We start from the raw sequence: 16251 nt of genomic DNA, 5'->3' as shown, positions 1-16251 counted from the left end.
AGGGATCAAACTGGGGACCTTGGGCTTGCAAAGCAGGAGACAGCAAGCAACATTCTTGACAACAGCAAAACAGTGATGAGTAAAGTCAGGCTTACATCCTAGAACTGATGGATGATAAACTAGTAAATAAGTAAATGAATAAGATAATCTCAGATAGTGATAAAGGAAGATAAAGAACAGTGATGTGACAGACTGATGAATGTAGGCTTGTGGAGACAGCTTTGGCTGGGAACTGATGGTGAGATGGCAAAGCAGAGATAGCCATGCTATCTGTAGTCAGCTGTCCAGCAGAGGGACCTGCCAGCATGTGGGTCTTCAGCAGGATTAGATGTGATTTGCACACAAGACAGATGAGGTCAGAATGACCTGAATATGAGGAGCTGTCAGGGAGACCATGAATTACAGGTAATTAAAAGCCAGATCATATACCTTGCATGTCAAAGGAAGGGATTTTCATTTGGGAAGTAAAAGCAATGAATGGCATAAACAAGGTAACATTTCAAATATAAGTGTATGTGTACACACAACCCTGATACAGTAACTCATGGTACTGTGGTCTGTCTCTTTTGCTACAAAAGTAAGTATTTTAAATTGCATTTATTTGAAGAGTGTAGGTTTTGAAGTTATACTATGTATAGTATTTAAAAAATAATAGTACTAGTTCTATTGCTAGCTTCTTGCTTTGTTGGGCCATCCAACTTGGTAAAATAAAATGAATACTGATTTCTTTTAGATGAACAAATATCCAAGTTTCACACAGAGCTTCATGAGATAAGCCTTAGGGGAAGGTAGTTAATGGTGCTTCCTAGACAATTTCTGTGCCACAGATATCTGTCATTTTTTTTTTAGGTTAATGACATGATATTTTAATGTGAGAAATAAAGTTGCCTGCAAAGACTAGATCTTGGGAGTTTTGTTGACTCCACATTTAGATTTCTGTAGTTATAGGGATCACAAGGTACCAGTGGCCACTAGTTCTCCAAAGCTAATCAGTTCCATGAGATTGAGGCTGTACCCTGCTGTTAGAAATTACACTTGACAGTGACAACTATAATTTTTTCATTTGTCCATGGCTGGGGTTGACTCCATAACCCGATGTGGACAGTGACATCTAGTGGCTCTTAAGCAGACAAAGTCCCATGGCCTGTCATATGTTTAATTAATTAATCATCTAGAGTGATTGAAGAACCAACTCTGTTTTCACCCTTGCCGTGCTCTAAAAATACAGAAATGTATCCCTTATAATCTGGTTTGGTGTGTCTAAAATACAAAATTGTGAGGTCTACTGAGACCTAATTTACTTTTTCATTCCATAGACAGAAGATCCAACCATGGAGCGACCTTATACATTTAAGGACTTTCTCCTTCGACCAAGAAGGTGAGGTGTGAGGGTGGACGGATGTTGGGGGGGCATCCTGCACACTTCAGGTATTGGTTTTTCTGAGGACAGTTTCATCAGTTGCCATAAAGAGGAAGGATATAAGTAAGTCGTATCCTTTATAACCACTTTTCTTCCTTTATGCAGTCATAAATCTCGAGTTAAGGGATTTTTGCGGTTGAAAATGGCCTACATGCCCAAAAATGGAGGGCAGGATGAAGAAAACAGTGAGCAAAGAGACGACATGGAGGTAGGTGGAAGACCTGAGGGCCTGGGCCTGGGCCTGGGCATGTTTTCCTGGCTAAAATCTCTCTTCATATTCTGGGGTGATACTTTGCATTGAAGGAAGCTAAAAGTTTGGAAAGTTAAATATGAGTGCACTTCCAGTGTTCCCGAGTGTGTCTTTGATAGTGTACCTAGTGTGTTTTAGTTAAAAAGTTGAATTTTTCTTTTTTTTGCTGCAATAATAATTGAGTGGAGTGCCCTTTTCACAGTGCAACAACATCTCTCAGTAGCCCCACCACCCTCACGCACCTGAGGCTGTTACTGCCTTGGACGTTCAGCTCTTTGTAAGTGCCCTTTAGCACTTGAAATTGCTTTAGAGTGGATACAGTTGTTTAGCAGATCTCCCTCCATTTCTGAGTCTTTTGATCCACAGGTGATAGCATGTAGTAGAACAGCCCCACTTTGGAAAGGCCTCCTTAGAAATAGCTGGTCAGAGGAATGCTCTTTTTGTCTTTCTGGAATAATAGCCTCTTAATTTTCTTGTCACATACCTGTAATGTGGGCCCCTTTATACCTTCTCAGCACGTGCTCAGTGTGTTTTTAAAAAACACATTCTCATAGTGTTTTGAAAGCATCTGTTGAACAGATCTCTGTAGCTGTTCTCACATCTGTTTGCAGCTGTCGCATATACATGATACGTGAATAATGTGTTGTGGGCAAGTTTACCAGACCCCCTCCGACCAGGAGGCCACAGTTCCAGGCATTGTCCACTGTGGGGACTCACAGCTCTCCTCGTTTGATGAGGAGTGAAGTGGGTGGCAGGCCATGTGGAGGCTGAGATTTCATGAGCAGAGTAACATATTTTTATGTCAAGTCTGAGGAATTTTTTACACTCATCTTGCTTTCCAACTGCAGTAACCAGTGAATTATTTAATTTTCCAGTGACTTTACTAGGGGATTTTGGAAAAGCAATACTTAATGCCTAAAGTATGCATTGTAAAATGGAACTCTAACCCCAGTACCATGAAGACTGTTTGTGTGCAGAGCCTAAGTAGGCAGTGGCAGAAACTCTCAGACTTTGTCTGGCCCTGGGATTGAAGCAGATCAGAGTGGAGGCTTTACCTGCTCTGTGCTGCAGCCTCAGGACCATCCTCCATGGAGACAAGCAGACCCCTGAAGTCCCCTTCACTCATGCCATGCTTTCTGATGGAACACATACGTGCACGATGCATCTTTACCTCATGGAGGTGCTAATGGGATGACGGCTGTGATGTGGCCCATGTTGTTGGCACAGCTTTCTACACCCCTGAAGGCCCTAGATCTTAGTAACAAGAGATATGAAATACTACAGTGAGACTTAAGTACGTTCACCAACTGCATAGCCAAACCGGCATAGCTTCCCGCGATACAATCATTCTTAGTAGGTGGTAAAAATAATTGACCATTGCTCTAAAGATTATTGAGGCCTGGAATTTGTTTGCCCTTTTGAGGGAACTTATCCCAGTGTGGTACATGAACCCATTGCAAGAACCATGGCATGACAGCAAAGCAGAATGACATGCAGAACATGCTGTCATTGTCTTTTTCCCCAAGTCTGAAGAATTACGCTTATAATCTTCCATTTAATTTTATTCCACAGCATGGGTGGGAAGTTGTTGATTCCAATGACTCAGCTTCTCAACACCAAGAGGAGCTTCCTCCTCCTCCTCTGCCCCCTGGGTGGGAAGAGAAAGTGGACAATTTAGGCCGAACATACTACGTCAACCACAACAACCGGACCACACAGTGGCACCGACCAAGCTTAATGTGAGTATGACAATGTGAGCTCGACACGGGCGTGAACACAACACTGGGATGAGGCTGGGAAGTACATCGGATGTGAGGAAAGCAGGTGGCTCTTGTTGTCTGAGGGCAGTCAGAAGAAGAGGCTATGGCCTTAGTGCCACCACATGCTGTCATTAGCAGGATGAGCTGCAATATTTTGTGTATCTTATTCATACAGATTTCTATTTGTTTTTCAAGATTTGTCTTATTGCTCCCTTCTCCTTCAGACTTCTTCCCGACAAACCCAGAATAGAAAATAGCAAGCAAAATTGGCTTTTCAATTTTTTGTTTCTTTACATTTCTGAATTTCTGTTTCTTTTATTTTTTTCCCAAAAAGCCTTTTTTTTTCTTTTTGGGAAATGTATATATTACCCCCTTGATATAATTAGAAATGCATAGGATATTTGCAAAGTCAGAATTAGTAATTATTGTTTATTTTAATTGTTCGCCAGTCTCGGGTATAGTGAGCCAAGTATGTTTTGTTCCCTAGCAAATAAATCTTAGTTAAACCTAAACTTCTATAAAAAAAGGTTTTGAAGCAGCTTGCTGTTAAATCATATTGTATAGCTAGATCCAAATATATTGATATAGTAAGGGGCAAAACCAAAGTACTAAGGAAAGGAAAAATTATTCTAGAAACTAGGAGCTTCCCAATAGCTAAGACAAGGAGGATAAGTATCAATTATGCATTATATATTACTATATAATTTTCAGTATGTAATAAAGACAAGTGTAGTGGATAAGAAAATTTTCTATTCAACCCTAATGGAAAGAAATTTTCTAATGATGCATTTCAAATAGGCAGTATTAACAGTATGCTGGAAAGTCTTCTTACAAACCCTTTATCATCAGAAATTACAAAGATATTCTGTGTATGACTGGGTGGAGAAAGTGATCAAATTAGCTGGACTGGGTTTTATTGAGTGTGGAAATGAGGCTTGTAGACTCTGGAGCAGTGAATTAGTGAATTGCCAATCCTCCCTGAACAATTCTTGTGGCTACCAGCTATCCTTGGTATTAGACTAGGAGAATTCAGTATCAGGACATTAGGCTAATAAATATAAATGGAAATGGTTTAATGGATACTTTTTATTATTTTACTGTTTCCCCTTTGTTAATGATCATAGCTGTTACAACATAGCTGTAAGACATTTTGACTATTCTAGCTATTTGTAGTAAAAATGACTTTTGATCACCTTGGGCTTGGTTACATGCTTAATGAGAAGAATTGTGGTGTCCACAATAACTATGCCCAAACAAAAGGTACACCTTATACAGGGCTAGCTTACCATGAATCCAGAAGCAACAAGGACAAAGCAGGTCTCAACACAAGTTCAGGTTCACATGTGGTTTAGGAAGAAGTCAGCGACATGACTGTCCCCATCAGTGAGGTACCACTGTCACAGGGGAAGGCTAAACCAGGAGTGGTATTAGAACAACTTGGTGGAAGGCCTCATTTCCACCAGGTGTGGCTTCTAGAAAGCAAAGAAAAGTTAAAGGACACATTATCACCTCATTCCCGCTGCACTTTCATGAGTTTAGGGACTTTTCCCCTTAACTTTATTTGGCTTGGCCAGAAGCCCTTGGGTCTCCAGAATTACGATTAAGCACTATTTTAATTCAAAGTAGTTTTTTTCATTATTCAGTTTTCACAGAATACTGCGGCATCCTTCAGGAGAAAATTGATAATTGTTAGAAATATGTTAATTGACAGGATATCTGAGGAAATAATGATTACCATGTGCTAAGCAAAGAATTAAGACTAGATCAGTGACTAATTCTTGCTTAGTGTGCTACAGACGTGTGTGCTCAACTTTAACCCACAGAAAACAGGTTTATGTTTTGTCTTCGACTTTCCCTTGTCCTCAGGATGTTCATACGAAGTTATTCTTTACCCGGGTCTCTTGCTGGAATTGATCCAGTGGGCCTATCACAGCTGCTTTCTCCTAGCTTTCCTCTTGTTGCTGGGTCCTGTGGATAGCACCTCAAACCAAGAGTCTAGAGCATGTTCCTTTCCCACTCCTCTGACAGGCCTTCCTTCCTGTCCAGTTCTCCCCAGGAACCTTTGTGCTTGGCCTGTCATAGCACAGTGTACAAAGTCTCCCCTGTGCCTATGTGGGCTGAGACCATATTTTCTTATTCATAGATGGATCCCTCATGCCTGGCACAAAGTTGGAGCTGAGCCACATACATTTTTAAATGGATGGCTGACTACAGGATCCCCTCCTGAAAATGGTTTTAGGCACACAGTTTGGTGCACTGTCTGGGCCAGATTTAGGCCTGGATTCAGAACTTTAGCACAGATGACCCAGGAGCTCATGCCAGCCCACTGGATTCTGGTGATGGCTTTTAAGACATCCTAATCATAGATTTTTTAAAATCTTATTTAAATATAAACTGCAAGTTATTAGTGTAAAAATTATTGTAAAAATACAGTTTTTAAAATAGTAAACAAGTTATCTTGTGTCATTCTGTAAGTGCAAATAGACTTGACAAACTGAAGCACTTGTTTTATGCCTCTTTATTATAGAATATTTTATCCATCTGTTTAGTGGTGATCTAATCATCTCTGTGATTTGGAGCAAGTCTGCAGTCACAGTGTGTGGTGAATATAAATTATCTGACTCACTGATCTTAGTTGGCACTGAGTTTGATTTCAAGGCAGCTTGTTTGACTGTTCCTTTTGTCATTTGTGTTATTTCCCTTGAAAGTCAAGTGAAAACTATATGTTAAAAAACTAATGACAGAAGAGAAATTGAAGTGAGCATTTCTTAAATTATTTCCTTGCCCACACACACATCATTTTTTTAAACTTCATTTTATCAAGTCAGAAATAATTGTTAGTGGTCATCTTCCAATTAGTAACCATTTAAATTTTCAGTGCATTTCAACATCCCTTTTGCTTAATTAAATGAAAAAGGCCTCAATTCTGTGAACATTATCAGCATTTAAGTCCATGAAAGCCCTGGGTTAAAATTTTAAAGTCAGCGTTATCTTGCTTCTGAAACTGTTTAGTTGTTTCTGCTTCACACTGATTACTGATTATGTGTGCATATTAGATAAAGAAAACTGACATAATTGATTTTAAATGCACCTCGGTTTTTAGAAAGTCCATCCTGGAGTAGTAGGCTTTTGTATACTTCTGAAGGACGTGAGATGTTGATGTAGTAATATTAAAAGTTTACTCTCTACTTCTCAGAGTCCTGGTACTTGTAGCAATTCAGTATATACTCATCCTTCGGGCCTGGCACTATATAGCTTTATGCAGGTTACTGCCTCACTGTGGCTGGTTGATAGCCACAACTAGCATTTCAAGGAAGATTTAAAACTTTAATACGACTCCTGATCACCCTTATGTGCAATTGCTTTCGTCCTTAATAAAAAGTGAAAACAAGGTGACACAGCTTCCTCTGCTACCTTGCACCTCTGAACTTATTTACATTCTTTTTAAGTGTATTCCAGTCATTTTCCTTCCAGGTAGTTTTTTTGTTGTTGTTCTATAATAATTGATTACATTTTATAATCATTGTGTATTTAAAAATTGAGTGTCATAAAAATTACTACTGCATAAATTCACAAATATAGTTTCTAATATAATCAACAATGTCATTTTTAGTCATTCTGTTTTTGTACTTTAATAAATTTTATTGATGTATTTAATTTTAATATTTCCTCTATAATCATATTGATTAGTTTTCTGAAGTTAATCACTAGTGTACTGTTTTACCCTAATTATATTTAATATAAATAAAACATACAGAGGAGAGAAAATATTTAAGAATGCAAAAAGTTTGTAGAGGTGTACAAATACAATACAACTTCATTAATTTGGACTTTAATAATAAGGAATTATCATTTAAATGTGGATTAAAGGAGCAACCCACTTTCTGGGCCCCCTCTGTCTCTCTTAGAAGCTATCTTTCTCTCAATAAATTCTTCCTGCCAGCGTGGTGGCACACGCCTGTAATCCTAGCACTAGGGAGGCTGAGGAAGGAGGATCGCTGTGACTTCAAGACCAGCCTGGGCTAAATAATGAGTTCCAGATCAGTCTCAACTACAAAGTGAGACCCTGTTTCAAAAAATAAATAAATAAATAAATAAATAAATAAATTCTTCCTGCTCAATAAATAAATAAATAAATAAATGTAGATTAAATAGCACCTGACCTTCATACTATCCCCTTTACCAGTAAAGTTAATAGTGTAAAGAATATTTAATAGGAATGCTTAACTATTTTGGCAGCTAGTGTCAAAAAGTCAACCATTTACTTGCAAATAGTATAATCACGTACTAGTCTTGCCCTAGTCTGGACTTAACATGAACTTATGTGGTATGAATGTTCACAGAAGGGAGACCCTCTTTAAGCAACTAGTCTGTTACTATCTACACTATTTCATTTAATTAAGCAGTTTGTTCATATGGGATATATAGTGTAAGTTAAAGACTATATTAGAAATTTTTAAACTTTGTTTTAGAAAGAATTTTTAGTTAGGGCTCTTGATTAATATGTGTTTCACTCTGCCTAAAATAACTTCAACTGTTTAGAAACATTAACTTGAAATGTAATGTCTTCTAACCGAACATGGAGTTTTACTGAAAGTACTTGGGAGTGTCCTCTGAGAAATATTGTGGCATTTAAACTTCTACCATGAATGCCTGTTTCTCCCAAAGGATGATTACTTATAATATTCTGCAAAATGTTTTCAAGATCAAGTTGATGCGTTCAGATCCTGAATTGAGAACTCTATGTCACACAAATACAGTTCATGACATTGCACTTGGAGTGTTCGTCAAATCCCAGGTGGCTGGGAAAGTTAACTCTTAGTGTTTATTTGGATTTTTAATTTGGGGGGTAAGGAAGTTTCAGTATTGTGAGATTTTGTCAAAATGAGATAGAAAGCAGCCAAGAAAAATCGCAGTGATTCAAGAGTCCTTTTTCCTAGATTGCAATCTTGAATTTGAATGGTTTGTAGTCTTTGCTTAATTGCTGATGACAAAAAATAGCTTTTTGGTCATTGCTGGATTCATTAAATAAATTACCACTACACTGAACCTGTACAGACTTTTTCTCTCTCCTCATTATTCTCTAAAAGGCAGTGTAACAGTTACTCACATTGCATTTGTATTGTATTCGGTTTCATAGGGATTCCAGAGATGACTGTAACTTATATTGGAGATTATAAGTGGTTTCTATGCAAACATTGTGCCATTTTATGTGAGACTTGAGCATCTGTGAGAATGGTGAGGGGATCCTGGAACCATTCCCCCTTGTATACCGGGGGACCACAGTATAAGCCAGAAAGCTGCACTGAAAAACTGTTTATGTTTGATTGAAATGAACCTGGCACTATAGCATAGCTTGGTAGAGAGCTCAGATTTGGTGACCAGGCCTTACTGGCCCTTAGAGACTGTTAGACCTTTGGAGGGCCAGTACTGAATATCTTTTTCTTCTTGCACCCTTTCTTCCCACCCTCAGGGATGTGTCTTCTGAATCAGACAACAACATCAGACAGATCAACCAGGAGGCTGCACACAGGCGCTTCCGTTCTCGCAGGCACATCAGTGAGGACTTGGAGCCTGAGGCCTCGGAAGGTGGAGAGGGCCCTGAGGTACAGTGTCCTCTCGTGCCATCAGACCCAGAGCTGTCTTTCCTTGGCCCACAGCGTTATTTTGCATTTTAATTTCATTTCTTGGTAAGGGTTGTCTAGAATGTAAAAATTGAGGTCTTGTAGCTAATTGATTACTGGGTAGGTATTAATTTAGAAAGTGCTTATAAATGCCACGTTATACAAGTACTTGTGGCCTTTTATCATTACATAAGGGATTGGTATTATTTCTAGAATAAAAATCTTAAGACATTTTCACTTTGTAATTTATTTTCCCTCACGGTCTAACCATATCTCATTAAACAGCATCACAAGTATCATTTGAGCAACTGCATGAGCCTTATAACTTGCTTGTTTTTATTGAGTGTTTCTGATGTTTTAAAAAAGATTGATTACTGGGCCAGGGATTTGGCTCAGTGGCACTGCACCTGCCTGACAAGCACAAGGGCCTGAGTTCGATCCCCAGTACCAAAAAAAAAAAAAAAAAGATTTATTACCAAAAATATAAATGTTTATAATTTCCCCCTTTAAATGGTTATAGCCCATTACTGAAAAAGAATGTGAATTAAACAAATCAACAGTAATATTCTGTGCTAAACTCCATGCACTCATCAGATCAGTTCTTTATAGGCATTGTGTGAGGAAAACCATTCACAAAAATGTTGCCATGATCAAAATTAGAAAAGCAAATTAATGATTCCATAATAAAGTCACTAAAATTTATATAGCATGTAATTACACCTTAGCATCTTTGCTGTTTACATTCTAAATCCTTAACAGTCAGAGTAAAAGAAAGCCTATGAAAATAATTTCTAAACTCCTGAGACGATTGCTTTAACCCAAGCATATAGTAACAAATGCTGGCAATAAAGGTTCATAAAGCTATGAGAAACACAACCTCTAGACCCAGGCTTCCTAGGCTCGTGTCACAGACCTTCCACCACTAGCTCTCCAACCTTGGGCAAGTGATTCTCTATGCCTCAGTTTCCTTGTATCTCAATTGAGACAGTCGTCACATCTTTCCTCATGGTTACCACAAAGATTCTGTGCCTCATGGTAAGTGTTGACTAGATAGATGTTAGTTTCAGTTGTTCTTGTGGTTATTATTGTTACCTGTTTTTCAAGGGGAGGATGGGAGGATCCCCAATTCCTAGCATTTACGTCAGCATCTCTGTCCTTGAAAGCCTTGGGAGACCATTTCAGAGGAAGTGAACATGGCCGGAGACTCCCTTGGTCTGGCTTTGCCTCCGCCGCCAGCCTCTCCAGTGTCTCGGACCAGCCCACAGGAGCTATCGGAGGAGCTGAGCAGAAGGCTTCAGATCACTCCAGACTCCAATGGGGAACAATTCACTTCTCTGATTGTAAGTAGTGATCTTGTTTCAAACAAAAGCTAAATAATTATCTGTCATTTCTTGTTTTTTTAGGAGATTTTTGTATATAAATAACAACCAAGGGTTATCTAGCAAACGCTGACATTTACTAAAGTTCCCCCTTTCTAGGAAGAGCAGGACTATATTAAAATTATCCCAGGCTGGTGGCAATCATGATTTGGAAACAGCAGTGCACTACTGACATTTTTTTCTTAATTTGTAAAAAATTCAAAGGAATAAATTTCCACTTCTAAAATTAATAGCTTTAACCTTACAGAATTTCTTTCCCCACCAAAAGGCTCATAAAAATGGTGCCTTCATGAAAGCAGTATTTCACAGTAAGAATTAGGAGCCTTTCAAACTCCTAATGAAGCTTCTGAAGTTATATTCTGCATGCCCGATCATTCCATTTCCCAGACAAGGGCAGATGTTTCAGTAGCTCACCCAAGACAAGCGTTTGAATGGAAGGCAGAAGACACCTTCTTAGTCCCAGAGAATGAGTCCTTGAGAAAGGGTATAAAATTGTGACGCTGACATGAAGATAGCATTCGAACTGAGGTTTTCAACCATCAGAGATGCACTTTCTACAAGCTTCAGCTAGGACTGAACCCCAGTGAGAAGCATTGGGATCATTCATGAAGAGCTTTGCATTTGAAGATATGAAAATTGCAGAAAAGGGCCATACTAATTCCCACAGGTTCATAGAATTAAGAGCCAGTGCACAGTGCTTCTTGAGAACTGAACTAAAAAATATACAGTAGTAAATGATGGTAGCCTGTCCACTGAAAAAGGTATCCTAGAACTAGTAGTCATTATGAGCATATTGAATATAAATGATAGTTGGACTACATAAGATATAGAAGCCAAGTAAGTACTCACAAAATTGTTACTCCTTTGCCTATGGTGTTTTCATTTCAAAAGACTCTGTGGGCCTATGTAGTGTGACTTGCTAATGTGGTTTCACATTAAAATTCTGTGAATTTTTTTTCAAAAAAATGGTATTGAGGTGAAAATTTTATAACAAATGGACAGGAAAAGAGTTTTCATGTATGAGATAATTTGATTTGGTAAAATTGTTGCTATGGGAACAACATAATCATTGAAGTCATATATTGTAAACCTATAAAAGAAACCATAACAGTTATATATACCTTTAGTCAACCAAGTGAAAAAAAGGTGTAGTTTTCATCAGCATTAATATTAAATTAACATTTCTAGTTATTTGCATAGGGAGCTATTGCATTTACTCTAAAAGCATAAAATATCCTTAAGACCCAAGTGTAGTATTATATTATTTTCAGATTGTGATAACTGTTAAAATGGCTAGGGAACCCTGCTCCAGCTTCACTTCTCAGGGTCACTCTGTATTCAAGGGCAGTAGTGTGAATTGCCCATGAGTAGTACATCATCACTGCACAGTTCTTCTCGGACATTATCTCATTTCACTTGCTATTGCAAATTTTTAAAAACTAGCATGCACTACAAGCTTATACCATGCACAAGCCTGCTAATAAGGAGACCTTTGACTTCTGTCTGGAATCTCCATTCAGATCTATTAGGCTGTGTTTAACCACATAGAATACCAACAAGTGAGAGGAACATTATGTATGACACACTAATCTGTTTTTAGAGTAACCTCACTATTTTCCTTCATTCTTTTGCTGTGCTGCATCAACTCCACTCAGAAGCTTTATAAATAAGCTATCTTTCAGAACTAGGGCAGGATGATTTCTGAGTTTTCCCAGATACAGAATCCAGGTAATTCTTTATCAACTGTAGTAATCAATAAATACTGAATAGCCATAGTATCACTGTTTCTTCTTGCTTTTTCCTCTATTCTAATGTTAGAATTTCCCCTGACCTGGCTTCCTCAGCAGAGTACAAGACCGCTCACTTTAAATTGGTTGTTGGAAAGAAGCTCTTGAGTGTGGTGGGGGCCTTTTGAGTTTCCCTTCCAGTAGTTTTGGTCCCCATCCCACCCATCTTGTTCCAGTCCTGCAGACTGAACTCAGAGCCCTTGCAGTTGAGCTGAATCCCTACCTCTTTTGTTACATTTTGAGACAGATTCTTAAAGGCGCTTGAATTTGTGATCTTCCCTGCCCCGGCCCCTCAAAGTGCCAGGATTACAAGTGCACATCATCGCACCTGGCTTCTTATTTTTGTTATTAATTCTAAGATCCATTCAAAAATCCCAGTCTGCTAAAAATTCTGAGAATTGAAGCAGAGGATAGCTTGACTCTCATCACTTTGAAAGGATGTTTCATTTAATTACCTCCCAGTAGCAGAAGCAGTTCATAGAGCTGGGCCTTGTGGCAAACACGTGTAATTTCAGCAGTCTGGGAAGCTGAGACAGGAAGACTATGAGTTTGAGCCCAGCCTAGGCAACTTAGCCGAGACCCTGACTCAAAATGAAAGATAAAAAAGGACTAGAGATATTGTTCAGTGTGAAAATCTTGGGTTCAATCCCTAATACTTTAAAAAAAAAAGTAGTATGTAGGATTATATAATTAATTTTTTTTAAACCAGTAAAACTCATTTCTAGGAATGTGCCTCTTCACACCTGCTGTCTTTTCCTCCCCTCCAGCAGAGAGAACCCTCCTCCAGGCTACGGTCCTGCAGTGTCACCGACACAGTCGCGGAGCAAGGCCACCTACCACCGGTAACCCATGCTCATTTCCATTTATCAGCTGGCTTGGCAGCTTTAATGTGAAGTCTTCTGGGCTTCTAAGAGTTTTTCCTGTATACATCCATTCACCAAATGAGACATTTAAAATTTTCCTAGCAAATTGCTCAAGGAGGGTAGGTCTCCAGCACAGAGACTTGTTACTACCACCAAGGTGTCTAAAATGCTAAAAACTTCATTGCTTTGGTTTTTCGCCTAAATTTGTATCAGTCCTAATGTGCTTACGTGGCTGAAGCTACTTAATACATTTATAATTTTTGTTCGTTCAGTCCTCGTAGCTGAGTCTGGTGAGCTGGACTCTGGAAGCTCACTGATCCCTTCATGCAGGAAGAACTCTTCTTGGCAGACAGCCTTATATAATAGGCCCCTTTCCACTATCAGCTGCCTAAATTCCCAGCTCCACAAAGCTGCTGCTCTCTCTCTTTAAAGGTATCTCTACAAGTAAAGAATTGGCTATAATTGATTCTCACTCTCCCACAGTTGTAATAACTATCAACAAACACAGAAGTGGTAGAGGGTTTAATAATGTCCCATGTATATAAAAATAAACATTCAAATTGGAAAGCACACCAGCACTGCCTTGGGAAGTGTTTGGTGTTCAGGTTCTGTTTGATATTTGACCTCGATTAGGTTTTTTATTGCTACAGATCCTTGATTTTTTTTTTCACATACTTTATTTGTATGAATTTGAGGTCGGAGGAATGCATTTAAAGTCTCTGAAACCAATGTCTTCCTGGTCCTGTACATTTTACCTGGCTTTAAAGGATATTTTTGCCCACATTTTAGTTTTTTATGTTTTAAAAATGAATTAATGACTACATTAGTCAAGATAATAGATTCAGTTGTGATTTTTGCCAGGTAGACTGGTTAACAATAAGCTTGAAGAGAGCATCTTATCTGTGATAGGGTCAGCACAGGCCCTCCACTCCCAAACAGAACAATGAATGATAATGAATCGGTGGGTTCCTTCTTAGCCTAATGATTCTGTGATTTTCCTTGATGAATTAATGGCACTTTCTCTCCTTTTCAAAATCAGTGTCAATTTCATTTGCCCAAAAACTTATTTTCATAAAAATGAAATTCCTCCCTCTGCTCTTCTCATATTATGCTGTGAGCTCATTGATCACCAGTGGCCTCTTACCTGAGTTCTGTCAGATTTACAAATGTGCTAATTATTAGACAATAGAGGCAAACCCAGTTGGCTTTCCATTTTTGTCTTGTACGATGTCCAACTTGATTGAGGTTGTTACTGTTCTCCTACATCAAGGGAACAGCCCGAGCCTCTTTGAGGAGGTGTGAGGGCAGGTGAGGGTCCTGCTTCTCTTTGGCTGCTGGTCATCAGTGTATGCTCATCTTTGTTTGGACAGAATGTCAGATTCTGACCTCACGCCACCTGCCTTGCATTGCTGCCACAGCAGTGATTCTTGGTGCACTAAGTGATGGGTTGGACCCTTACATTCATTTCACTGACCTCAGTTATCATTTAACAGCCCAGCGCCCCAGCTGGGAGAGCGCGTTCATCAACTGTCACAGGTGGTGAGGAGCCAACGGTAATGACACATTTTATCAGACATTCATTAATGCAAAAATCGGCGGGGTGGTTTCATATTTTGATTAATGATGAATACACTTCTTAAAATCAAGGGTGGCTTTTTTGCACTACAGAGAGGCACGTATTTCCTGTTTTAAACTTATTTTTAGATTAGTCAAAGGTACCAAGTAAAATGCAATGATTTTTTTAGTACCGTATTCTATTTGGATCGTCATCAAGCTTTGGTTAAATGTGCGATTTGATCATTTAGAACATGGGTTTGCCTTTTAGCATTTTTACTTCTGATAAGCTTTTCCTAAAATGCTTAGTTAAAGGTTGGAGAATAACCAGTGAAGCCACAGGGACCACATGAGAGTCCAGCTTGTGCCCAGTGCTGAACTCTCCTCTGCATCTCCCATACCACATTTTTTTTAACAAGGGACTGCTAGACTTTCTGTATCTCCAACTACATTAACCAGTAACCTTTTTCTGCCACCAGTGTCTTGGAATGTTGGAATAGACATATGTTTTTTTTGTTTTGTTTTGTTTTTGTACCAGGGATCAAATTCAGGACTTGTGCTTGTGAGGCAGGTGGCAGCACCACTGAGCTAAATCCCCAGCCCTAAAATGTTTAAATGGTCAAGAAAAGTTGGTGTTGCTTTAAGCCAAGTATCTGTTACTTTTTTTATTTGATGTGTTGAATAACTTACAGTATTCATGTCTATGATTACCTTAAACTTTGCTGTGTATTTTAATTGTCTGTGTTCTCCTTGATCCCTGAAGTCAGATTAGCTTAGTTTATGGTCCAAGTGTGATAGCTAATTGAAGAATTTTCCTTTTTGTTTTACCTTTGTTGCTTTTGCTATAATTGCTTACTGCTTTATGAATAGATTTAACTACATATATAATAGCTGATTTTCTGAAGTATGTTGATGATTTAAAGGAATGATTTAGATATAGTGTTAGAATTTAATGCTTAGTTTTGTATAAAGAAAAATCAAATTAATAATCAGTACTGATCAACACAGTTCAAGGTATTGAGGTGCCATGGTTTGTGTGAAAGTTATACTGTCTGCTAGGTGAGCCAAGCTCAGCCTGCAGTAGAATTCAAAGAATTCTGCACAAACTAGCTTATTTCCTACTGCTGCCAGTAATTTCTGTGGTAATAATGGAGTGCACTGCAAGGTAGATCAATCGTTTCATGAGGTGATTTCATTTATTCACCATGTGGAAGAAGATCCTTTTATGTATCGTTCAGTTTTGCATTTTGTTAGCCAAACAACCTACTTTTAACTTCGGAATGTGAATAGCTGATGATCACAAATGACAGAGTAAACAGTCAGTGTAGTCCCAGGCTCCATGGCGAGAGCCATCTGGCAGGACAAGGTGATCCATCTGAGTGAGATCCCATCTGGCTCTGGAAACTATCCTTTTTCTTGCCTGTGCTTTGCTCTCCCCCATCAGTGAATTAAAATATGGATCGGGTTTGGTTTTTGATTTTTAAAGACTAATCTCAGTAGTTTCTAAGTATTTCACCTACCTTTACTCTGTGGTTTCTCAGTACCGAGATAGATTTGTAAGGATTATATCCCTTTTCCCCACTCCATCATTCCTTGTCATGACTTCCCTGGACT

At 38.7% G+C, this 16251-nt stretch overlaps 1 protein-coding gene across 11 annotated transcripts in view; it reads left to right on the top strand.

Moving 5' to 3' along the window:
- Positions 1-16251, top strand: part of Nedd4l (NEDD4 like E3 ubiquitin protein ligase) — a 331119-nt gene that overhangs the window by 258838 nt on the left and 56030 nt on the right. For 9 of the 11 annotated variants that reach the window (XM_033757523.1, XM_033757525.1, XM_033757526.1 and 6 more), the window contains 7 exons: positions 1317-1378; positions 1526-1628; positions 3243-3409; positions 8904-9036; positions 10218-10394; positions 12988-13062; positions 14577-14636. In XM_033757523.1, the coding sequence (XP_033613414.1) occupies positions 1332-1378; positions 1526-1628; positions 3243-3409; positions 8904-9036; positions 10218-10394; positions 12988-13062; positions 14577-14636 (762 nt within the window). In that variant the 5' untranslated portion in view covers positions 1317-1331. The remainder of the gene's footprint in view (positions 1-1316; positions 1379-1525; positions 1629-3242; positions 3410-8903; positions 9037-10217; positions 10395-12987; positions 13063-14576; positions 14637-16251) is intronic. The other 2 variants (XM_010635462.1, XM_010635452.2) reach the window with 1 other exon arrangement.

The sequence above is a fragment of the Fukomys damarensis genome, unplaced genomic scaffold (assembly GCF_012274545.1).
Source record: "Fukomys damarensis isolate Sample0158 unplaced genomic scaffold, DMR_v1.0_HiC HiC_scaffold_30, whole genome shotgun sequence".
Taxonomy (NCBI): Eukaryota; Metazoa; Chordata; class Mammalia; order Rodentia; family Bathyergidae; genus Fukomys; species Fukomys damarensis.
The sequence above is the reverse complement of the archived record's forward strand: the minus strand, read 5'-3'. Positions and strand labels throughout refer to the sequence as shown.